The 26807-nt window shown below is 41.8% G+C and overlaps 1 protein-coding gene across 1 annotated transcript in view; it reads right to left on the minus strand.

The window, feature by feature from the left end:
- The window catches only part of rasa3 (RAS p21 protein activator 3), a 36466-nt gene extending 10008 nt beyond the window's left edge, over positions 1–26458 (minus strand). The window contains exons 1-13 of the mRNA XM_062381589.1: positions 26251–26458; positions 14889–15006; positions 12517–12620; positions 11521–11615; positions 8342–8418; positions 4619–4699; positions 4456–4528; positions 2213–2286; positions 2018–2122; positions 1363–1519; positions 1117–1265; positions 260–374; positions 36–110 (exon numbers count right to left, since the gene is read on the minus strand). Of these exons, the coding sequence (XP_062237573.1) occupies positions 36–110; positions 260–374; positions 1117–1265; positions 1363–1519; positions 2018–2122; positions 2213–2286; positions 4456–4528; positions 4619–4699; positions 8342–8418; positions 11521–11615; positions 12517–12620; positions 14889–15006; positions 26251–26305 (1278 nt within the window). The 5' untranslated portion in view covers positions 26306–26458. The remainder of the gene's footprint in view (positions 1–35; positions 111–259; positions 375–1116; positions 1266–1362; positions 1520–2017; positions 2123–2212; positions 2287–4455; positions 4529–4618; positions 4700–8341; positions 8419–11520; positions 11616–12516; positions 12621–14888; positions 15007–26250) is intronic.
- Positions 26459–26807: the final 349 nt, after the last annotated feature.

The following is a 26807-nucleotide window of genomic DNA, read 5'->3' on the forward strand; positions in this document are numbered from 1 at the left end:
CCAACACAAACACACACACACACACGCCTTCTTACCCTGTTGGTGTCCAGGTTCTCCGACTCTTTGAGCTTCACCGGGTCGATTTCACAGGGTTTGTGTTCGGCGCAGATCTGTGACGATTTAAAAAAAGCATTAAACCCTCCATTGGCAATTGATTTTCTAAAATATCCTCAGACGTGCCACATGTGTGACGAGTTAAAATACCGTGGAAAAATACTGAGAGCAGAGGAAAGGGCACGGAAGTATTGCAGCGTCATACCTCATCTATGATGGGTTTAAGTGTGACCTGCAGATAGTGCATTCCTGCCAGCTTCATGGTCTCATCGATGCACTTAGAAGTCAGCGAGTTTCCCCGGAAAATGGTGTTTGGATCCCTGCAAAAAGGAAGCAGAGTGCGATTGTGAGCACAAAACGAAACTAACTCAATGACGCAACTAAATTAGAAAAACCTGACGTCTGACAGTAATTTAATAGCCAAAGTTAATAATATTAAAGAGGTAGAATATGTTTTGAGAGTCTGATCAAAGTTGTCGATGATGGCAACTGTAAAAAAAATGACATGCACTGAAGTCAAGGCATTGTCCTGAAATATTCCAGAAGGGCTGAACGTGAGAATGCAAATGAGTAAGTCAGGTTGTCCCTGGACCTTTTCTGGAACTTTTCCTGGGAGCCGCCCTTGTAAGATTTCCAGAGAATGTCTGAGTCAGCCCGTGTGACAATGCAGCAGCAAACTTGTTGAGTCGGTGTGTTGATGATGTTTTTAAGATGCGACAGACGTAAATTACAAATATCTCATCGGTAACTACTATTGGAGCCCATCGACCGGATGTCAACTTGGAAAGTTGATTCTGGTGATGAATTTATGCATCATGTTCTGCCTCCTGCGTGTCAATGTAGACATTGTTCCAAAATTGTCCAGAATTCAAGGCTGAAATCGCCTGTGGTGATACATCTGCAACTGAATTAGCAGCTTAACGAAATCTCTGATATATAATAGGCTTAAAAAAAAAATCTACACATTCTACTGCAATCAAAGATAAAAGCTGCACTCTGAGGTCAAACTGAATCATGTTTTGAGGTGTTATTCAAATTGAAAAGGTGCGACATGACACTCACTGTGTGCGGTTGACTTCAGCGTGAGCGATGGCGCTGATGAAAGGCACGATCTTGCCGTAATGAAGAAAGAGACGCACGAGGGGGATGGCGGCTTCTTGCTTTTCTCGACACACCTCCCCCAGGGTGTGAGCGGTGGACGCTGACACGGGCTGAACAGAGAGGACGAGGAGTGAACAAGGGGCGATGAGACAGCTGCGTGTTAACATCTGAGCGGAGCTGAGACACGCTAACATGCTCGTTCTGTACCTGGACCATGGCAGAGTACAGCAGCAGATCTCTGAGAGGAGTGTAATGTTCGGACGGGAAGACGTGGTCCTCAGTGTAAACGATGTTCAGACGCAGAGAGCCGAGCTCCTCCACCTTCACTGGCTTCCCTCCGTTCTCCCTCGGCTGGAGAAAGTACCTGAAGGAGGAAAAGGGCAAAATATCCCCAGTGTCACTGATTCGTCTTTGATTTTAATTATTTTCATAAATGAATGATTTTCAGACTAAAAGAGAAATAAAACATAAGTTTAAAGCTGCACTGAGCTATGTTTTCAGTGACAATGATAAAAATGACTATGATGTGAAAGGTGTTGCCAGTTTCCCTCAAAGACTTTAAGCATCCGTTATGTTAATGTTTTTGGATTCATGGCTTCATGACTTTATTATCTTGAGCCATAAAGAAGCGAATGTTGGTGTGATGATTTGCTGAGTTTCTAATTTTTGTGTAAAAACGAAACGTTTTATCTGTTTCCTTATTTGATTTTATCAAGTAGTGAGTTAAAAGTAAAATGTTTTCTGCTGAAATTTCTAGTACACACCAGACATTAGTACATTAATCTCAATCTAAATGTATTAAGTAACTTCCCAACCCTGGACAGAACGTGGTGATTTTATGTGTCAGTAACATTTCTCTCACCATGCGTCGTGAACCCCGACCTGACCCAGGACTCGCAGAGGAACCCGCACGCCTCCCAGGAACTCATCCCCGAACTTCAGGTTGCTGGCGTTCCACAGATCCACCCTGAAGACAGAGCACGGGGAAACAGCTCAATCATGGAAGAAGCTTTAAAAGACACAAAGTTAGATTATTTTGAGACCGCTCCTGGCTCACCTCAGGGCCAGTTTGTCAACGTCCTCTTCTTCGACATCAAAATGTCGCTTGGTGTAACTTAATGGTCGTGTAACCTAGAAATGGAGGCGGAGTAGAAGTCAGTCATATGCACCCTGAGAAATGTGCTGGTGGAAGAGTTGAAACATTAATCAATCTGCAGATGATTAATCCGCAAATATTCCATCTGTTTTTGTATCTCAGTTTTCACCATATAAAACAAGCAAACTGAACATATCCCTTCAGAATTAGGATTCCATCAATCATCTATTCAGCTTATCACAGGGAAAACATGCAAACTCCACAGAAACAATGCAGGTGAACCAGGATTTGAGCCAAGAACATTTTACCCCTACTATTGGCAGATAAATAAAACACAAAAAAATAATAGTTAATTTCTAAATTGTAAGCTTTCCTTATCTAGTTTGTACGTCAGCAAGAGTACAGAATGCTCTACAGCAGTGGTCACCAACCTTTTCACTTTTTTATTCTAAACGTAAGCCAAGATCTAAACCCTGATATCTTCTAACAAACCCACTTAGGAGGGTTATTATTTTTTTTATTTTACAATATTCAAATTAATATCAATTCATATTTACAATGCACAATATGTAGCTTCTCAGTTCCACGACATGTTCTGCATAGGAGCGGCTACTGCAGCACAATGGTTTTACATATAGGCTTTTATTTGAATATGGCCACATTTTGCCCTTTATGAAAGAAGTCCTTTGTAGTCAAATAAATACCAGTACTACACAGTATGAAGCCTTGCATCTTCCGCTCCTGCAAATATTTCACAATAAAAAAAAACTTTTAAACAAGGGAATGGATTCCATCCACAGTAACGCTCGAGTGCTTTTATTTTGAAAAGCCATGCAGAAAGTGTTGCAACCATTTGTTGTTGTCATAAATTCATCAGACAAACATTTAAACTCAGGTGAAAGATCATTTTCTCTGTTCATTCTGATGGGAACCACAATGTTTATCTGTCTATGACACAAATGTATTTACAACACTTTCAGAACCGTTTCAAAGTAAAAGCACTCCAGCGTTTCACCTTCTGAATCCACTCATTTGTTCCAATGGGTCTTTGATTGTTATCGACAGACCGAAATATGCACGTCTTCATACCGTAGAGTCCTGACATTTACTTTAGTACATAAACCAACTTGTTCTTGAAGGAAATGTAAGAGATAAACCTGCAACTCCACCGTCAGTAGCGGACACAGTGTGTGTGAAAAACAGAAAACCGACACACAACCAATCTGCGGCGCAATGACAGTCAGTGAGTCCAGGGGGTTGGGGGATCGACAGTGAAGACTGGTAGATCGAGATCGACAGGTTGGCGACCACACCTCGACAGACTGTAAACAACCTCCTCTTAAGCAAATATGTGTGATATTGGGCTATATAAATAAAATGGACTTGACACAACATCCATTTCTGGTGTGGAAAACTCTAGAAACTGCTCTAGGGGAAGAACGTGTCATGGTTCATGCAGGAACACATGACAGAAGCATGATCAACCTCCTGAGTTTGCATGTGGACGCGGAGCTCTTTGTGTGACACACAGGGTGGGGTGGGGGGGGGGCACTGCATTGGGATTAAATGAGACGATCTTTTTGAGGCAGAAATCAATGGGCCGGATTGTTTGGTGGTTCGTCCGCATCAATCATACTCTTGTCCCGCTGAGTCCTGGAGGCCAGAGGGAGGAGCCAAACAATACTGTCCGAGCAGTGTTGCTGCAGAGCGACGGTTAACTGGGGCAGTGATCGACTCAGGGAGGTTGTATGACGTTATATGACCCAATTTATATAAATATCAGCTGTGATGTGTAATCAAACATTACAAGGGTACTTTTGTATTCAAAGTAACTTAATATCAGTCGAAGACATAAAACTGCAGACTTTAATGTTTTCAGTAACTTTTGCAAATGTCATGTCTATTGCTTCAGATTTTTCAAATTGTTTCTGAACAAAATAAGTGAAAATGTCCCGGTCCAGTCCCTGTGTGGCAAATTATGGCCATTACAAACCAATGGTTGGCCAATGGTTTTTAATAATTTGCAACTACAACACATAACCACATATGAGTGTTCTGTTCAGGTGTCACATATTTTTAGCCACATAGTGTTCTTATGACCCCTCATCGTCTCTTTGGATTTGACTGATTCCCAGAACGAAAACACAACTTCACATCAACGGATTTATTTTGAACTAAACAAGTAAAATGCAGGAAACCTTTACCTCAAAATAGAAAACCTCATCATACTGTGGATTGTTGGTTTTCCTCTTCACCTTGGTCTTTTTGGCATCTGACCTGTGGAGGCATGAAGGTCAAATCACATGTTGGTGTAAAAGTCAAACATGAGAATTCAAAGGTGTGGGGGGAGACTGGTGAGGTCATCACCTTGAGGGTCCGAGTAAGGAAACAGCAGCGTAGGGATCACATTGGCCATTGACTATTGGAAGACCTTGGCACTCCAACACTCTGTAGAAACACATAGAGCCGACATTGATGAATAACGACATAGTGTGTCAGCACATGCGCGGACATACACACACACACACACACACACCTGTAACATGAACATAGTGAACGCACCATTAACACTGCATGATCTCATCCCCTCCTGTGATTGCTTGCCCTTATTGCCCAGATGTCAGGGATCATAACAGTAAAACTTAAGTGGTAGATAAAACCATTTTATTCAATCCCATTAGACTAAGTTAGATAAGTCATTGTTTCAGCCTATTTCATCTATTTGCCCTGAAACAATATGTGTTGAGTCCCTGCAAACTGCAGGGCGTTAGCAGATAATACATTTGTGCTTGCTGCCTTTTTGTGGCTACAGGAAACTTGTGACTGTCATCTAATAGATAATAATAACAGGGGAGATGCATAAAAACAGTTGAAATGACAAAAAGTCTATTTAGCTTTAGCATTTAATCCACAAATCAACATAAAGATGGCACCCTACAAGTGGCACCCACTTACAGCCGCTCTGATCGCTTTTCTTTGCTTTTGTGAATTTTTGTTCTTTTCAAGATATTTCTATACAAAACAAGATTTCCGTAGTGAAACGTGTACAGCCTATTAAGTAAATATTCAGTGTTTTGTTTCTTTATTCTCTTGTACCTCATTCAGACTTTCTGTCCGCTGCTGCAACAAGTGAACGACCTCAGTGTGGGATCAATAAAGTTTTATCTTATTTTTGTCAATTGGCGAAAATGTAATATTTTTTAATTTGGGGAACAGATTTACTTTTAAAAGCGGAAATCAAAATTTAAACTTTTTTTTAACACTGTAAGTAACAACATGTGGGTGAATGAGGTACACGTGTGTTTTTTTTTGTTCAATTTACAAAAACGTCAGCATCATATGAAGTTAGTGAGCTGCACCCTAATCACAGATAAATAACCACACACTGTACTCACTGCTCCTGAGTTTAGAGCGCTTTGAGTTTTCTCAGTGGGAAGTAACAACGTACATTTTCTTTCAGTTACTCTCCTTAAGTACAAATTTGATAAATTAAGGGAAGTAATTATTTGTGTAGTTATATGTGAGCAGTTGGCAAGGACTTTTAAAATCCTGAATGGTCCAGCAACTTCAGATACAGCAAAAATAAAAAGTCCAGAGAGGCAGAAGAAATACGAGATAAAATGCAGAAGAGACTGTATCTTGAGAAAATACTGAAAACTGTTTTATTTTTATTTTTTTAAGATTAACATTTTCAAACTGTGTGTCCATCTATGATCTAAGTTCTGTACTTTGAGCTAAAAAATAGAAGACAAACATTCATTCTGAAAGATACTCAAACATAAAATATTGTTGCATAACCCTTCTTCCACTCGTCCATCAATTCCTCCATTGGCTCATTCATTCTCTCATGCATCCATCCATCCATTCATCCCTCCCACCATTCATTCATTCATCCCTAACCCTGATGACATCATGTCGTAAGGGGATTAGCAAACCAAACAGGACAGGACACCCAGTAGGACGAATCACTTCCTGTGTTTCATGGTGATACATCACTCCACATGATGTATTACACAGCAAATCACAGTGCTTCCCACACACACACACACACACACACACACACACACACACACACACACACACACACACACACACACACACACATAAACACACGCACACACACGCACACACACTCACACACACTCACAGGTTCCTAATAAGGAATAAGGAGTGGGCTGGGTTAAGCATCACTAATGCCAGAGTACTTCCTGTCCAATAAGCTTGTTTATATAACCCCTGCTTGGCCTACTATCCAGCCCTCACTGTCCCTCTCCCTCATCGCCGCTGTTTGCTCTGATGTGCCAGACAGTGGTGGCGAGAGGCAGACGTGTTGTTTGTGTTAGTTGACGTTACTCATATTAGGTTAATGTGCTTCTTTTCTGCGCCCACGCATCCTGTCCAAAACAATTTCCCTCATAAACGTAGGAAATAAAGTACATCACAGTCACACCGACCTCTAAAGAAACACCACACAAAGGAAGCAGATGGGATCATGAGTCAGTGTCACGGACTGATACACTATTTAAAATTAGTTAGATTCAATATTGAGTTAAATTATCACACGGAATTGAGTATTTACAAAATGGGAAAGCATGTGTTTTGCTATGAGACCTCAGATGTTGTTCATTGTTTTACAAAACCAACTGCGTCCATACCACAAATAAACATATTAGATAACCTTCAAAATATTCGCTGATACGCACGCTCGCCCAACAACGAGTTAGTCTCAGCAGTCAATCATGATGTTTCACACCATTTTTATAGCTTCAGATAACCAATTAAATCCAAGACTGTGTGTAAAGATTGGACGACATGACAGCTCCTCAAAAGTGAAGCCAGATCATCAGGATCAGACCCTGATGGCTGGCTGCAGTAAAGGTCATAAATCCTGCCTCCTCCATGTTATTGGATGGGAATTGGGGCAAACTAAAAAGTAAAAGTACACATCAAATAAATGTTTCCCGGATTAACAGTTGAGACGGGCATTTGACAAGCGATTGATTTGGGCACAGATTGAATCTACCTTTGTATGAGATATCGAACTCACTGCAAATGACCTTAACCTTGAAACATGAAACAGTAAAAAGAAGTCTGTAGTGTGCGATTTTTTTGCAGTCGATCAGTTTGATGTGCAGCGCTGAGTGTACACAATTTGTCCCATACACACACACACACAGGTCTTTTCATAGAGATGCGACTAAATGACCTTCTGCTCAACACTCTAAGCTCCTTACCCACAGTGTGCTCTGTGAGCAGAGCCCTGCTGGCTCATCATCAGACTTTACAAGTTACAGAAGAAGAGCTGGAGAGCAAACAAGCACACACACACACGTTCACGCTGAGTTATCCATCCAGGGGAATATCATTGATCCCCTGCAAACATATTTTCCACACACACACACACACAACAACACACTCACAAACACACGTAAGAGCAGCTTTACAAATTCATGACTTCCAATTCCAGAATGTGTAAAATTACACGGTGATCTGCAGTTGGCAGCAGTGAGGTGTCAAAAGTAGAGAAGTCGACTGCGTGCAGCAAAACATGGATGCATATTGTGCAATTAAAGAAAAGTATGAAACACAGGAAACCCACAGGGGATTTGTTTTCTTAGTGACTAAAGTAATGAGATCCCAAAAGATGATGCTATCACCAAAACCAGTCTGTTAATCTATCATGCTTCCGTCATCCTGTATTTCAACACAAGACCACGTCAGTTGTATTGTGGTTTTAGTGTGAGTTTCATATTGTGACACCCCTGATGCACTCAGTACGTTCTGGTAGGAAACTTTGAATAAACAGAATTTTTCTGTTTGCTTATAACTCCACACTTCAGACTTTCCCGACCTTTGCAGTGGGTGAAGTTAACCTTTTTGTTCATTATTATAATCTTTGTTTTTACACTGTTAATGTTACACTGATATCATTATAAAACTGTATTTCCAAGTATAAGTGTGTATTTTTTATTATGACCTTTTTTTTAACCAGCAGGGCGTGGGAAATAATAATTGTCTTTGTCCCAATTGTGTGTGTGTGTGTGCGTGTGTGTGTGTGTGTGTGTGTGTGTGTGTGTGTGTGTTCCTCACCGTGTGGCTAGTTTATGGCTGATGACTCCGCTGTCGGTGATGACTTCACTCAGACGTAGCTCCAGGTGCACTTTTCCCTGCACAACACACACACATACACACAAATATACACTTTTTTATTCATCACATATTTTTCCAATGAGATTACCCAGAGTTCAAAGTTCTGGTTGTTAACGATTAATGAAGAACACTTCACACGGCCAAGTGCCCATGTGACCAGGGAGACATTCACTATCCAGTGAGAACCACTCACTAACACCAGTGTGTATGTGCATTAGAGTCGAGCCTGATGCCCAAAGCACAACCTAATCCAATTGAAGATGTCAGCTTTTCAAACCTTCTCCAGTCTTGGTGACGATCATGGAAAATAACCAAATGGGTTTCAACTCCATGACTTTGAAGGGATTCAATAGACGGTATTAAGTCGATGTTGTCACAATAAGCACAGGATTGCTTGAGTTATGTGTGGTCACACTTAAAACCTCCCTCGAGGTGATTCTCAGATATCATGTTCGCAAAAACCTGTCTTGTGACGTCACAATGACTTTGACCTTTAACCTGATTCTAATCAGTTCATCCTTGAGTCCAAACTATTCAAAAAGTTAAGAATATAGATATATATATACAGAGTCACAAGGAAAACCTGAGCGCATTTACCTACAGTTTCTATTTATCCATTTGTCCGTGCATCTATCATCTATTCATCAATCTAGCCATCCATCTATCTACCTATCCATCCATCCTTCTATTTAGCTATCATTCTACGCATCTACCTAAGATAACTATCTAAAATAAACTTATATCCTGTATATATTGTATAAGGTTGGATATAGTTGAAACTGTTTTCCAAATGATGTTCTATAGTCTGTATTTTGAGCCAAAAAACAGACAGATAAACATTAAACATTTTAACATTAAACATTAAACCTTAAACCTTAAACATAAACATAAACATAAACATAAACATAAACATTATTCCTTAAAAAAACATACCCACACATAAAAGTAATGGCGGCATTCCTCCACCACCAGAGACACTGTATCTGTGAGCCTGAGCGTCATGCTGAAGTTATTCCCCCTCTGAAGTGATTGGATTAATGACATAATGACAGTGTAGCGGTGCAGCTGTCGAGAAAAGCTCCATTAATTAACAGCATCAGTATGCACACTCACAGGCGCAGCTCTTTCGGGGCCCGTTCGAGCAGAGGGAACAAACACAAGCACTTATACATGTGCGCACAGGTCAAACAATGTGTCCTCTATTGAAAAGAGAAGAGAGACACTCTATCTTCCTACTTCATTTGATCCTTCTCCCTCGCTTTTCTCTCTTCTCTGTCACTGTCTCACACATCCTTCCTCTCCCCAGCTCCTCGGATGAATGTGTCTCTGTCTCAGATCCCTGCTCCAGGGCTACACACACCCATCTGTCTGCAGATGTTACTGTTCACTGTTTACTGTGGCGCTCACTCTGTGTGTGTGTGGGGCACCGTTTGCTGGGTGTGTGCGATCCTCTCCGTGTGTGCATGTGTGTGGGTGAGTGAGACTGCTGAATAGTGAATAGTGGAAAATATTTTATGTACTGAATAGGCATGTATGACATGACAGCTCTCCATAGCTGATTACTGGAATATAAAAAAATACATGATTAAACCCCTTAGATCATTTATGTCAACATTAACACAGTTCTGCCTGTAGCTAAGAATACAGATTAAGATTACTCAGATTGTCTTTAGGGTATTTTATATGACTGTTAATATGAATGTGCAGTTATAATCACTGAGTTTATTCGTGGCAGAGCAAACCCTCAGTTAACATCCCCAATGTAAACTGCGGCGAGAGTGACATCTTATATCAGTAACATCGTCAGTGTGACAGGTTCACAGCTCTGACCACAGGTGTGTGCAGCCAAGGAATACAGTCAGACAAAAGTTGAAGTGCAAATGGTGCACGCTCTATTTCAACCTTGCAGATGCACAGTGCAAGGATGTGTTCGAAGCCACTTTTATTAATTTAATAGCGAAAAAAAGGTGTCTTCGCTTTGACTCTTAATTATTCACGGAATATGCAATAAACCAATCACAGTGCCATCTCCTGTCCCCTTTAAAAGGCAGGTGCACTTACACCTTGGTGAAGAGATGGCTTCTCTGCAGAGGAAACAGACCTGCTCGAATGCAGAGGAAGACCATCTGTGCCACTGACTTCAGACCAGGTTTTTATTGGTGAATCCATCCAATATATCAGGACCAGCACGGCCATGTGAGCTCAGATGGTGCACAAGTGCAGGAAAATGACAACTGCATCCCAAACTAGCAAAGATATTAGACAGGGGCCTAAGTGGCTAAGACCAAACCGTAAACAACATAGTCTAAGACCAAGAGTACATGCAAAGCTGTGTCTACATACTTTTGGTAAAAGGTAGAGCAAGAGTTTGTACAATATAAAATAGTTGCAAGCTAGAAAAATCAACAGGAAGACGACACCTACTACTCAATCTGTTGCTGTGCAGATGTGCAAGATCAGAACCTGAAACTGAACAATCTACATCTGATATTAACATTACAGTCAGGACTGACTCCCAGCAGGACGATAAGGTACGATTTGCTTTAGTCTGTGTTTACAGAACGTATTTCTAAAACACTCCACGATAATCTGTTATCGTTACTTTTCCACATTAATTAAAAGCACATCCTTCGACTCAAACACAGACTTCACCTTCTATCACAAGCCATAATCAATGACCAGTGAGAATGTAGAAACTGTAGTGATCTTTATGAAAGTTGGGAGCTCCCTCTTTGATCGGCTGGTTACAAACTGATCTGTGATGGGGGTGAACACCTTGTTTCTTTTACCGTATACACGGAAGCAGCCAGGTGACTTTGAACCTGCAGCTCAGGTGTTTTAGGTGCACACATGCTTTGTTTGTTAGGGGTCTGCACCACTGCAAACATGAACCTGCAGACACACTATCACACATATAAATTTTTGCATACACTGCAGGCAAGGGAAGTGTGAACGTCGCTCAAAATATTCTGATGCCAGTAAATTTCCAATACCTGAATTTGATTTCCAATACTTAAAACAGCCCTTTTTTTCAGATCACGAGAGATGCTTTGTGCGGGTTATTGTGTGTGTGTGTGTGTGTGTTTCTGTGTGCGTGTGCATGCTCTCTCTGTACTGACCTGCACCTCTGAGTCAGCGCTGACAGGTTGTAGCTGGAACCAGGTGTCTTTGCCGTGATATTTCTGCAGGTCCTCTTTCTTCACTGCAACCTTGCCTATAAACACAGTAACACACGAGACAGATAAATGAGATGAAGACACAGACGTGATTTTACATTTTCCTAAAAAGCCAGAAAGGTTCAGACGCCAGCAACAACAAACACCCACGCACGCTCACATGCCTGATCACTTACTGTTAATCCATGTGCCGCTCACTTGCATGCATGCACCTGGTGCAGAAACACTGGCAAAGTCACAGTCAGTGAACTGGAAATGACCTTGTCATGTCAACTCTGAAACTGAGTTACACCCATGCACACACACACAAACACACACAAAGAGGACCAGCGATGGTGTTGAAGATACAAATCAAACCCAAGAAAGATTTTTGCAGTTTGTGGTCACTAATCACATCAACAATCACACACACACACACACCATATGAAACTACCACACCCTGTAATACCAACAAAAACATCCGTCCACACTCAAAGAGACACACAACTTTTTTCCACTTTGTGAAATATCTTGTTTTTGTCGTCTGTTTAATACAAAGCTACAGCTACCAGCAGAGCAGCTTAGTATTTAGATTTTATTAATTTAAAATTATATGTTGAAGCTCAAATTTTAAATCAGACATTTCAGTGTTTGTTACATGTTGCTTTAACCTTGACTTTCTATAGCGTCTTTGCATTAAAACAGAATTTATACACGCAAACAAGAACGCTGCTGTTTTACAACACAATTGCAAGACTACTGCTGTTTATTAAAAAATTCTAAAAAGCCCCCCCCCCAATGTGCTTTAGTTGCTGTGGAATCATGGTGAAGAAGCCTGTTGAGGCTTTTTGTTTTCTCTTTCCAAACACACAACATGAATAAAGCAAATCTAATTTTATCTTGCAAGCTGCGTTCGAGCCCCGGTGTGAAAAACAACAGACGGAGCAGCTGTTTGCTCACCGATGCTGGAGTCCCTCCTGAACACGTCCCTGTCGAAGATGTAGAAGGAGAGGTGTCTGAAGCTTCGTGGGATCTCACAGTAGAAATCCTCCCCGTAGAACGGACTGAAGGGGGAGAGGAGACACAAGTCAGATGAGATTAGATTTGATCTGTCGTCTGATAGAACACGTTTTTACCACAAATTCAGTTTTACAACTAAAGGAGAAAAGGAAACACCCCAACATGCGTTTTCACAGGCCTTTCTTGAGGTTACTCTTGAAAAAAGGTCTGTGACCAAAATGTTGTATTAAACGTGCTTCATCAGGAAACTGTTGGCAGCTTGCAGGTGTTTCCTCTTCATCTTGTTTGGTTGTCTCTGCTCCGCCTACTTTTGCATGACACACTCAAAGGATTCTTAATGAAGTGCCACATAGTTAGTAGCTGAAAGAAGTCAAGTAGCATCTTGAAGGGAAGAAAGAAATGTGGGAGGGACAAATATCCCCCAAAGAAATTAAGCTGCTAATTATATGAAAAGACGGATGCTTCAAATAAAAACAAAATCCTCTCGAGTCACATGTGTGTAATATGTTTTGATCGCAGCAGCATGTAGATAGGGAAACATATTGTTTACAATGTTATTTAGACAACCCAAAATCACAAATGTATGGAAACACATTCCATTTTTAAAAAAAAGGGACATTATCACCAAATTTTGAATTCAGCCCCTGAATATTAACATTCATAACAGTGAGAAAGCTATTACAAAAAAAAAAATCAGATCCGAAAAAATGTTTGCTCCAGAAAACATAATTACTTATTTCTTTAATAATTACAGTGTGGTTGTACTTTCCCAGTCTTTTATGAAAAACAATTTTAGATTGAGGTTGTTCTGCATCCATTACGATTCTTAATGAGCAAGAAATTAGATGTGACCTGTTATAAACCTGTCTATCAACACAGTTGTGTGCCACAGTACTCAGTGTGATAGTTAAATGTGTACATAATAAGTACATAATAGTACATAATAATCAGTTGTGTGATTGCCCTCTTGTTCTTGTGCTCGTTCTATCACTGTTTGATTGGTTAATCTGTAAACTGTTTCTGCCTCTGGAACATTTGTCCGTGCTGTTTGTCCCGGTTACTTAAACATTCAGGTTTAATTTCACCTTCAAGCAAACATCACAGACAGAAGCCTTCCACCCGGACAGAGCCTAAAATAGAGACCACATGTGTCCCCGTCTTGCCATGAGTCATGTGGACTCTTCTACAACAATAAGCCTGTTTGTGTCCAGTGGCTGGAAGGTCCGTCCACCGCCGCACACAGCGCTACCTAAACCACGACCATAGAAATCACAGCAATGAGAATCTCGTGAGCCGAGGCCTCGGGGCCGCCGCCAACAATTACTGAGTAACTGAAGAAGTTACTGAGTGGCCATGAAGACAGACAGAGACCCGACTGCATTCGTAAACAATACCACAAATACAGGGCGCTTGAATCAATCTAATTCAGTTTTGTGCTGTAATGAGCTTTTCATTAACCCGGACAAAAAATTGAAAGCTCGCGGCTGGAGAGTCACAATCTGTTCAGACGAACACGATCTACAAGTAACGCTGCGATAAAACACTGGATCTGCTGAGCTGCGTATCCTGACATAATTTCTGAATAGTGGCAGGAAGTGGAGACGTGTCCTCCATCTTTATATACATTCTATGGCCTGAGGCTAGCTGATTGATAACTTAAGTAGAATAAAATAATGAATAGAAACAATTGGTAACTGAGTTGAATCATGTGTTGACAAGAAGAGGAATAAAACCTGACAGTTGTCTTCTAGAAAAGTAAGTAAATGTACGATAATGACAGTCCCCCCAAGTGACACCAAATCATCTTTATGCCCCCTGGTGGTCGGCTTCAGTATAGGTCAGAAACCCTGCCTCCTCCATGTTGATCGATGTCAGATGTACCAAACCCAAAATGAAAGTACATGTTGTAGATTCATTTTTCACAAAAATTGTTTGCGTTACTTTAAGTTGTTTATGTATCAAATGTTTACTTTTCCAGTAAGTTTTGTTCTAATCAGTTATTTGATGCCATCAAATTGTGGTGAGATCTCGATTGACAGCTGAGACTGACTCGCGATTGGTCGAGCGAGTGAATGCAGTCTACGATTCTGTAGCTGCTCAGTGGTGTATATATTTATCTATATAGTTTATCAAAGAAAAGCTTCTCTGAGCCTCTCAGGAAGATATGTATTTCGAATGTTTTCTCTTATTTTTACTCGTTTGCACCCTATCAGCCTTGAGTCTTTATTTGACTTTCACTATTACCCACGTCTGTATCTACCCAGTGAAAGGATGAGGAGGAAAGCAAATAGGTGAAGGGGCCCCCAGCTTACCAGAGTGACTTCTCCACAATCTTGGTCCTGAACACCTCCTCTTGGTCCAGGTTGACGGTGCAGTAGCAGTCCCTCATCCTGTTGGGCCCCGGGTAAGGCGGGAGGTTTTTTGCTTCTCCTACAAAAAGAAACATGAGGAGACGGAGCATATATTATTTAGGGACGCTGTTGTAAGCAATGTTTATTCATGCACACTGCTATTAATGATGAATTATGTAAGAACACTAAAAGTAGGCAGAATCAAAAAGGGAAGAAAAAAGGGTTATGCAAGTTTACACCTGTTTTAGCTTTGGATGTATCAGGGTATTTTTTTCACTGTGCACACGAATAGCAACTCATGCTCTCCGAAACACACATGAATGTCAATATAACAAGTGTGCGTATATTTGTGTGTGTGTGTGTGTGTGTGTGTGTGTGTGCGTTGTCAGATCTGTGAATGAAAGAATCTGCGTGGGACATTTCCTGAATCCTGCTGAAGCTCAATCTGTTCATCACATGTGTGCGACAGATAGCACTCCCTTTCACAAGAATGTGGTCCAACCACCCGCGAGACACACAAACACACCAGGCCGCAGAAAAACACACACACACACATACACATGACACCACACGTGCTCCAATCCCACAGGAGCAATAAATTCTCCATTATGAAGCCGTGGATCCATGTTAGTCACTGCCATGTCCCTGACTGTGCTTCTCTTCACCCTGGGGACCCTCAGGACTTTGTGGTGTATAGTTACACGTGTGTTAACCCAATATTGTGTCACTTTTTTGTTCCAATAACGCTCCATTAGCTGCACAGGAATCGGATGCTGCCATTCAGACAACAAGCTGAGCTGTGGTAAATCTTGTGCTGTTATATTTGGCTTTTAATGAGTGACTTCTTCCCAATGAAAGCATGGGACAGTGGGTGGGTGCTGCTACTTGCCAACAGAAACTTTCTGTGGCCTTCCCCCACATTTTTGGTTTGAAGCTCAGGAAATTGAAATTAATATTCTACTTTTTTCGAATCCTACTTGCATTGTTTCAGTTTAATAACATTCAGGAGGAGGTTAAGTGTCTGGTGGGTCATGCAAATGAGTAGGGGTCTGATACAGGACTGGAAATAAAGAACATCGTTAAAAAACTTGTTTTAATTTCGTAACTCCTTGTATTTAATTTGGAACACAAGATTATAAAGGCTTAATAGGATTTACATAATATGATTATGTTGCTAGGAAACAGTGTATTTTATTGCAAATATAAAATACATAACTTCAAGGTTCAGCAACAACAAATTCCCAGTCACTAAAATGGAGCTCTCCAGTAACCATAATGCATTAGACATATGAATTGTTTAATTGATTTACATTAGGGGGGGACACTGTGACTGCCTCTCTGGAGGCCAATCCACACACATTTTGGATACTTACAAACTTATTTTCCAAGAATTCACAACACAACATTCCCTCGCAAAAGAATTAGAAAACATTGTGCACATTCTATTACTTAGATTTATTTTTACAGACTCTGTGTTAACGTGTGAGAGCAGATCAATGAAGTAAGTCACTCTTATCTACTTATTTGTCCCTTCACTTCACTCAGTTTCTTGATCTTCCTCCTGTTTCTTCTTTTCTCCCCAACACTTATTTTATCTCCTGTAATCCTCCTCGTTAAACCGACACACTCCTGAGTTCCTTCCAAACTCTTATTCATGACATGTGTGGTCCATGACTGGAACGCACCATCATCCAGGTAATCAAAATATCATGGGACTACTGTGTGTGTTTGTTAAGTGACTCAACTTGCAGAGCAGTTAATCTTGCCATAGATACAGTGAACGTCTAGTTGTCTTACCATTTGAAGGGACGCATGAATAATTCTTCCACCATGCTGAGATGAGTTCTAATAATATATCACACAAGTGGAAACTGAAAAACTGATCAGTCTTGTCTTCCAATGGGTTGAAGAGGGAGCGCTAACAAGTAAACAAGCAAATTCCCGAACATTAACCTTAAATCCTCTCATATCCTACAATTACTTGTTTTTTTATAAATCACTTAATGCTATGGATTTTGTAAACTTCTTTAGATAAGTGCTATACAAATAAAGGTATTATTGTTATAAATATTATCTGTATAAATTGTTTTTATTATCTGTATGTGGGGGTAAGTGTTTTAACTGTGTTCTCTTCTTTTGAAGTTATCGTATCTATTTTCTTTACTGTTAATCTCGGTGTTGGGTTCTCTGTGCAAGATCTACTCGGCACACGTCCGCCAAAGTTGTCATCATCTGTGTTAAAAAAATGACGCAACAGAAAACAACACACTGAAGTTAACAAGTCACCAGACCTACAGTTTGCAGGAATCCAGCAGAATCCTGACTACGCATTAAGCAGTTCTCCACGTGTTCATAAACTTTAAATAAAACCAGGTGACTCCTGTTACTGGTACGAGTCAGCAAAGAAAACCTGGACGATATTCTGTTTACGATAATATGACAAAGGAAAAACAGCGAACGTGCTAATTCCCGAACCTAATAAAAAAACTATATTTGGATTAAGATGAAATCCCGTCTGTCAACTGCACTCATCAGGTGGTTGTCTGTATGACACCGAATCCGTCCCATCATTATCAAGCATTGTATCAGTCTAGAATGCTTGATTACATATAATAACATGTCATCTGTACTTTATCCAGCCTCAAGATAGAAAACAACCAGTGATTCAAGGAGCATCAGCCCAGTCACTATACACAGGGGTGACATCTCGCAGCTTCCTGTTTAGGGGAGAAGGAAGTGCTAGACAGTCGTCTTATGTTTCTGGACGAGTTGATAAGAAGCAGGGACTGGAGAGTTTGTCAGCTCAAGGGAAGTATGACAATAGTGATGCTTTGTGTATTTGTCTGATGAAGAGTGAGTTTCCAGTAACCTGCCATTAAACACTTTATTCTCTGTCTCCTGCTTCTCCTTCTCTGTAACTTTCTTTTCATCCTCGTCCATTTTACTTTTTTTCAAAATTAGCTTTAACCTTAATTTCCCTTCACTCTATTTATGGTTGCTTCCCTTATTTCATCTTTCCCTCTTTGACTTTCTCCAGAGGGGTGTGTTTTCCCCTCCTTCAAGATTCAAAACAAGCAGAAAATAACAACAACAATAATAACAACAATGTCAACAACAACAACAGCAACGACAGCAGTTTTCTCATTTCATCAAGCATCACTGCAGCTGCCCTTGGAGAATATCTTGCCCTAGTATCTCAGCAAAACAACACAATGCAAACACACTGTGGGCACGTGTGTGAGCTCTGTGTGGTGTGCATGAGAGAGCGGTGAGCACCGATGATGACAGGAAGATCACCCCAGAGAGGCACAGAGTGAAAAATAGCACATCAACACGTTAACAAACTTGACTCCTCGTCTCAATCCTGATCGTGAGTTGAGAAGGGGGGGGGGGGGGGGGGGGGAATGAGGAAGCACAAGTGTTTGAAAACACCATTATGGACCCAGTGAACGTGGAGCTTTGTTCCTCCTCCCCCTCCTCCTCCACTACTCAGCTCCAGCCCTACTCGACTCGTAATCGTCCCTGACATGAACACATTCGAGGAGACGCGGCGTGAAAGAGAGAGAGAGAGAGAGAGAGAGAGAGAGAGAGAGAGAGAGAGAGAGAGAGAGAGAGAGAGAGAGAGAGACGTCAGCCAGATAGAAAACTTGAGAGCGGTTAGCTTTGGAGAAAGTACAACAGGAAATGAGATGAGGAGAATGGAATTTCGACTGGATCCAAGATGTAGCTTAAAGCAGCGAACAACCCAGTTACCCCTGACAGTGTGGTGTGTCAGTGTGTGTGTGTGTGTGTGTGTGTGTTTGAGCTTGTAATGCAGAGAGAGACACCGTGAGAAAGGACAAGGAGTGAATCTTGTACAATATAATCCCACTGTTAATTATCATCTACAGAGTCAAAACAAGAACTGCTTCGCTGAAAATCAAGAACACATAACATTACACACACACACACATACAGACACACACACACTCGCTGTTTTGCTTTGACCCTCAGAGTCGCCGCATGCTTCCTTCCTAATTTTCCAGAGAAGTAAATCCAGTCTCTTCTCAGTGTTACGGCATCTGACGCATTCATCTGTTTTTCAAATGGGACTTTCTGGATTCGACATGTTTTGTTGTTTTCTTGTGCGCCCAGTGAGCAACTTTTCATTTTCATCATAGACTATTAATAAAGATGCGTCCCCCACTTCCTCCTACTGTCCAAAAATGAAGTCAAAATATCACAGATACTGACGCTGTCCCCTTCTGCATTTGAACCAGAGTCTGCCCAGTAGTGATCGCGGGAATGGAGCCGTTGAACCAAGGTCCCGCCAATACATGTGCTCAACCAATCGTGAGTCATTATTTGCTATCAATCATGGTTTCTGTTTTTATGGCTTCAAATCACCAAAACCAAACTCGATAACATAACTTCTCCCACAAAATACATACACGTATTCAAGTGCTCATTGGTCCTGTGACTTTGATTTTAATTGTTTAATGAATGATTGACAGCTGGGACTGAGTCACAATTGGTTATGGATGTGAATCGACGGGACCTCGTTACCATGGCTCCATTCGCTGATCGCAAGATGGCAGCGTTCTTATTAGGTTATTTAGATTTATTCATGGAAGCTCTGTCTCATGTGACATAAACAGTTACAAAAATCTCTGAATCTGTTTGTTTCCTGGTTCACTAAAGTTTAATTTACGTGAGAGCAGGATACTATTTTATAGCTACACCATAACAGCATCATTAAGAAACATGTCTCTGAATTTTAATCAAGCCTGACGTATTAACCTTATGGATCTTGCCGACAATTTTCTAATAATGTTCTCAGCACTACTTAAAAAGTTGGAGAATACTATGCGTCAAACAGAAAACAGATGAAACGAAACACATCAGGAATTAATACTCCACACATTTCCTGTGGGAGTCAGTGTCAATACTTGTGATTTGTCTGGTTTAGCAGCTGATTTGGTTTATTAGTTGGTCACAGTCAGCATTTATACCCTGCTGGCTGTACCAAGGGGGAGCAATAAACCTCCACTGAAACCAGCTGAGCTGCTGAGGTTTCCACACGACCACAACAGTTGCTGGAGCAGCATGAGAGTTAAAAGCTGTAGGCGATAAACTGGTGTTCGGTTACTGATCAAACTCACTCTCTGCCCAGTGAAGTCCGGAGCTAATGTTCACACAGATTCGTTAGTCTCAATGGAAAACTTGAGTAAAAGTAAAATACACAAACAGGCAAACGGGGCACACGCAGTGAAGTTACACTGTGCGCAGACAATCAGCTTTGTGATCTGAAACCTGGTATGTTCACTCAAAGATGAGGGAAGTTAGAAGTTCAAGGAGAGGCTGAGCGGACGAGGTTGCTTCCTCAGGTCTGAACGTCCTGATCAGGACAGGGTTTAACCTCAACAACACCTCCCCCACTCTTTTACGTAATTCTAAAAAATTCCGTTTACTTTTTGACTTCCAGAAGTAAACACTTAAAGATGTAGAGTAAGGTCAACTCTGCCCTTATTCTCTGCTCCGTACAGCCACACTCACAAACAGGCCTGGCACACACAATGTTGACAGATATGATATCTTTTGCAATCACAGGAAAGAAAGCGCAAGCCGAGTCCCTGTAATGTGGCAAGCTGACATTGCTCATGTGGCCAGAGGTGAGTAACACGCTTGCAAAACCTGATTTAATCAGCATGAGTGAAGCCGTTTCCTACAGAAATTAAGTTTTGAACGACTTTCTGCTGCAGCTCATTTCTCTTTTGTAACTGCTTCTCGTGCTCCTTGACACCTGATTTCCTCCCTCCACTGCGCAGACAGGTGTACGTTTTCACTCTTCATGTCATTGCCAGCAGGTAGAGGTCGTTCCGGAAAGGGATTGAGTCAGCGTCTCCCACGGGGCACCTGAAGGACATCCTGAAGGAGCGGCACTCCGCAGCCCTCTATTTACCACTGCTGACCCTGCATGCTGGGCCTGTGGTGATACCTCCCCATGTTTCCTGGTACTGTGTTCGGTCCCACAGTGCTGAGGGCAGGAAGAGCTGCTGAACACAACCCGGATTATTCCACCGGCCTAAAGCGGCATGAAGCGAAACGCGCTCTGCGTCAACACACATGTTTACAGCAAACTGCTTCCCAGAGAGCCGGCCTTCGAGGACAAAATGGAGAATATACGCAAGACTTCCCCCACAGACAACTAATTACCAACAGAACGTAAGCATTATATTACAGCCTCATATGCAGCTTGTTATTACTCTCGACTAAATGCAATCTGATGCCTTAATAAGAGCGGGAGTCCTCCCCACACACACACAAACACACACAGATGAAGCGTTCAGCACCCCATCCCCCCACCCCTCCTCCTTGTCACGCCATGTCTCCTATTCAGTCTGGACGGGAGGAAGTTTGGGAACCTCTGTTGGCCAGCTGTCAAGGGAAACTGGGGGGGTGGGCACTGTCACTACAAACTGACTTTTCCCTCCCAGGCTACTCGCCGTGGCCTGAGTCATCCAGCCTGAGCTGCCCGAATTCAGCCGCCCACTCCCGCTTCCTGGACCCCCAGCACTTCACCTCCTCCACACGATATGCAATCTAAGGTTTCTTTCACTCTGGTCCACTCAGCCATTGAGCCCTATTCCCACAACGTCCAAAAATGACACTTTTTCTTTTGTTGGCGCTATGGCGTGGTCACAGGCCAACACAGGCGTCAGCGGAGAGGATCAAGTAGCTTAGAAGGAGAAGTGAGGCCAGACGGTGCCATGTGTGCTGGAGATATTCTCTCAGGCCAATCCAATAACTTACCCTGGGACAAATCATCTGGTGAGAGGCACCGAATGAACTCTGGAAAGTTCTCAACTATTCACTTGGAAACAGCAAATTACGAGACAACGCTGATATAACTAATTAACTAACAATAAGATTTTTTATATTTTTCCACAGATACATATTATGTCATCTAGATTATAAAATACACTTATGTGTAATATGGAACAGGTAAATATGACAAACTCAAGAATAATTACCACAGAGCTCCGAAGCTCCCTCTCATCTCTAAGAAGCTTTTGTGGAGCTTTAAGCTAAACTGTTTTTGTTTCTGTTTCTGCTTTGGCCGACAGCTTCACTGTTTTGGTTCTTTCAAACCGCTCTAATTAGCATCATAGAAGCTATTATTACGATCGGATTCACCCATGAGGTATTTTTGGAAAACTAGGTTCTCTATTAAAATTTGTAATTAAATGTGCCCTGTGGCATTTTTCCTGTGTAGCTCCCAGGTGTAACAGGCATCTCTAATGTGTCTCCTTTCTCATCTTAAAGTGCCGGTGTTGAAATATCCCCATGAGATTTTCTTTTTCATCGCCTTTAATGGAGCATTTTTCTATTGTCAGGGCACTAGATCAGCAGAATAGTGTGAACTACAAACGAATGTGACATGTGTATATGCACGTACATGTGTGTCGTCATATATGTGTGAGATGTTAACAAAACCCCGGCCCACTAGTCAAAACATTGCTCCACAGGGCTGCTGGTGGTGAAGCACTCTGCAGAGTAGCTTTAAGTTTGAACTGCGGCGAATGAGCTCGTGACCATTGATAAACTGACAGTGGAAAATAAGATTTCATTTATTTGAATGCATCTCTTCAAAGGAGCGGGGATCAAACCGTGTTTCTCGCGGTGACAGAGACGTCCGTTGGACATTTGTTGTTGTTCAATAGGGCAAAGTCCCGACTCCAGCTGTGCCCACGTCTCTCAGAGCAATGACAGACGCAGCCCAGCCTGCTCCTGTGTGAGAGACACCACCTCTGTCCCCCGCTCTGAGTCCCACTACATCTGCTTTGTATTAGCGTGTTGCCATGCAGGAAAAAACACAATTCTTTTGTAGCCTGTTCCAACCAATCAGGAAGTGAATTGGGGGTAGTTTCCTGTTTCCTGTGTTCCCCCAGACTGTGCCGGCTCGGGGCCTGCAGGTCGGTTTCCCAAATCACGTGTTCCTCCAGGAAACTGAGAGGAGTCCTTACCTGGCGGATCATAACAATAATACCCCGCCCCCCCCGCCCCCATCTCTCTCGCTGTCTCTCTCTGCTACAAATATGTGGCAGATTTTCAGCTCTGAGTCATCAGCCAACCGCAGCCACATGTTAAAGGACAAAACTTCGATGAATACAATGTGATCCAAGGGTTACAGAGACATTACTGGGAGCAGAGCGCCATGGGAATCAGACTGACAGCAAGTACGACTGCTGCTAGGTAACCACACAGTGTGAACTGGCCTGTCGTCACCCTGTGACAGTACAGAGGAGTCAGGACTGACTCTGGACTTGGAAGTGACAACAGCATGAATGTTTTTAATGAACGTCAGTCAACTGTAAATAACTAATAATAACAACTATTGTCCCCGGTAATATGAAGTCATATCGCCAGTGGAGGAATGCAGCTAAGTACATTTACTCATGCATTGTACAAACGTAGAAATTTCAGGTACTTGAGAAGTACTTTTACCTGATTACTATTCAGAGGTTCCACTATGGTTATTTAACAGCTGTTAATTAGTTATGACGGCTGAATAACAGTTACTTTCTGAATTTATATGTTTGACTTTTACCTTAATCAATCAATGATGTTTTGTGGTTAAGTCCATGGTCACGTCATCGAGTGTCATAATGTCCAAACTCAAATATATTAATATTAATATAAAACAAAGCCAATCACTAAATCGTATTGGTTCAGTCCATTAATAAATCCCAGTTTGTTTGGACACAGCGAACAGCAGCCACCAGGCACACACGGATCACCCTGCAACATCTACACCCTCAGACCCGTTACTACCAACCAGGAAATCCAAAAGTTATAATTCAGTGAAAGATGATTTGTCTGCATTTCTGCTTGAGAAAAAACGTGAAGCTATGAGTAACATAACGAAAACCCTTGTTATTGACAAACCTTGTGGGCATCAAATGAACTGTGCTTTAGAAGAATTGCATTTATAAAGCATCATATTACTATTTCTTAAAATATAAGTTTACATGACTGAACTAATCAATTCCCATCACTTGATACATAACATTTTATATGTTACAATAAAAATGTAAGAAATTAGGGAAAAAAACTGCTATTAAAGCATATACCTTCCTTCACATTGTTACATATAGTACATTTGAACCAATTATTCAATTGTGAAAAAGGTTCTTTAGGCAACCACTCACTGATTAACAAACTACGACATTAAAATGCTATATATCTTTAATATAGGGGTCATGCAGGGTCCATGTTTTGACTATTGACCGTTTTGATCATGACACATCTGGATGACTTCTAATCAGGTTTTGTACTTTGACTTCATAAAAGGATCTGATTACTTCCTCTACCACTGTTTTTGAAGCGGTTTGTGTATTAGAAAACAAGTGGGAGACAGAACAAGGTGCTCCAGTCATTCGGTTTCCAGTTTCAGGAACTCAATGGCCCTGAATGACTGTACATCCATTCACAAAGTGCAGCAAACTAATGAGGCCTTTGTGATCTGACTATTACAACTTTCCCTGGAGTTACATGTCTGGGCATATTATCTCACTGGGGCCGGGCTATCTGATTAATTCCACTCAGGCTGGTTCTTTCTTACAGCTGTTTGCCAGGGACTGCGCAGCCGAATTTAACAGCAGGTAAGGAGCTTAAGAATACAGCCTAACTTTGTTATATCAGCTCAGTAGAAGAAGAAAAACTGGCCACTAGACTATTTCGTTCTGATGCTGGCTGGCATCACCACACAGCCCCACAGCTTGTGTGTCTGTTTGTTGTCATTTCACCCCCCCTCGGCTCATCCCTTCTGTCGCATGTTTGGAGGCAAAACAAACCAGAAAGCACAGCCAGGATGAAATGGGTGCCAGATGTCAGAGAAAGAGTCAAAAACATCCCACAGTGACCCGAGATAACAATTACAGCCCACGCAGAGGAAGTGACAGTTAGCTTTGAATATTCAGATGGATTCTAAAAAAAAATCTAAAAGTTGTCCAACAGGTCAGATCACATTTTGAAAATCATTCCTCGAACAGAATAGCATAATCCACATATTAATGACAATAATAATTAGCTGTAACCATAATGTACATGCTATGTCTATGTTAAAGAAGACTGAGTTTACAGTGACCTTCTCATGTCATATTAAATGATTATTATCATCACCCGTTCTGCAGGGAGGACAACAGATATTCAGTAACTAATAATAATAAATAATACCAACACTATATACAATACAACTGCAATATTATCCTAGGTTTCTTATGTGCAATATAACTATTAATGTGAAACATGTAACATAACTATTTTTACATCAAATAATGTCATTATCATCTGCAATATTCCACATTACATACTCCAATTGTCATCACAAGCTTATTGCCACAGTTTCGTATTTACTGTCTCATTTAACTCGCTTGTTTTAATCTCTATTGTTATTGGTTCGTAATTACTCTTTTCAGACTTTAGACTTAGTACTCTAATTTTTGATTCACTGTATTCTTTTACGTATTGCAACATGATAGTCTTGGAGCCAGCTGGCACAAGGAATCAAAGAAAGATTAATAAAGTCTTATCCTGTCTTATGTTATTTTAGGATTAGAAATATCTATAACAATGTGTGGGATACATGAGATTACGTTAGTATTGGTATTAATGTGCTGTTTCCACTTTGCAATTTTTCTACTTTTACATCAGGGAGGTTTATTTCTTGTGGTTTCTGAAAAGACGCCTCTCCCCTTAAGCCAACATACTCATGGCTCCATTCACAAGATTCGCATGCAGCACATGCCTGTTACAAACCAGGGGTACCCACTGGAGACCAGCTACACATCTAAATATAGAAATCTAGGCTAACAATCAATAGCAAGACAGTCGAGCATGAAGCAGTTAAGGGGGGGGGGGGGGGGGGTCGCGAGAGAGAGGAGAGGGTGCAATAGCATGAATGGGTGTCTGCAGCTGAGGCGGAGTGAGGGGCTCTGTCTGATCTGCAGATTAGAGAAAACAACGCATCTGGATATATGTGCAGCTGTGGCAGCCTTTATGTGAAAGATCAGCCAGTCGGCCCCAGTCTCCATATGTAAACCCGTCTCTCGCACATGATGTGGATCCAAGAGCCAGCTGCCAAATCCCCAGTGTTTCCCACAGGACTGCAAAACCTCCCTCCCTCACATTTCCAGTTTTACAGGAGGCGAGCGTGTGATTTGAATTACAACAACACATCTGAGTCCCCTCGCTGCCTGGGCCCGTTAATATGGAGCCATCCATTCAGCCTCTAACACTGGGGGGAGGGCAGGGATTTTTTTTTTTTTTTTGTTGCTCTTACCTATTTTTATTTTAACGCTCTGGAAAACCCGGAGACCTTCCTCTTCCACCGCCATGCTGTGGCCGTGGCTCGTTCCCTTTCGGCTGCTACACGAAGGCGGTGCTCCACGGTGCTCGGTTCCGGCCTCTCCAGCGCTCGGTTATTCCAGGGGTTCTGCACATCTATGCGCTCCGGACAGCGATCGCACTCAGGCACGACCTCCGCCGCTGCTGGCTGGCTGAGTACAAGCGGGACTTCGGCGTCTGTGCAGCGGCAGCGGCAGCGGCAGCAGCGGGGGCGTGGATCCACACAACACCGCCCACACAGAAGTATGGAGGGCGATCAGCGGCACACAACCAAGGGAGAAAGTGGCGTCATTGAGGAATGTGAACTGTAGACAGAGTCCCACCCACTCTCCCAACCGAGAACAAACTGGATGAGGCAAATTCGTTTTGGGATTAAAGTTCCAGTGTGCACACGATTTAGGTGAAAGGGATCTATTGGGAGAAATTGAATATAAATTAGTGTTTGCAACTAAATTGTACAAATTGTTGTTTTCATTATCCTAGAAATGGGTT

Source organism: Platichthys flesus, chromosome 1 (assembly GCF_949316205.1).
Source record: "Platichthys flesus chromosome 1, fPlaFle2.1, whole genome shotgun sequence".
Taxonomy (NCBI): domain Eukaryota; kingdom Metazoa; phylum Chordata; class Actinopteri; order Pleuronectiformes; family Pleuronectidae; genus Platichthys; species Platichthys flesus.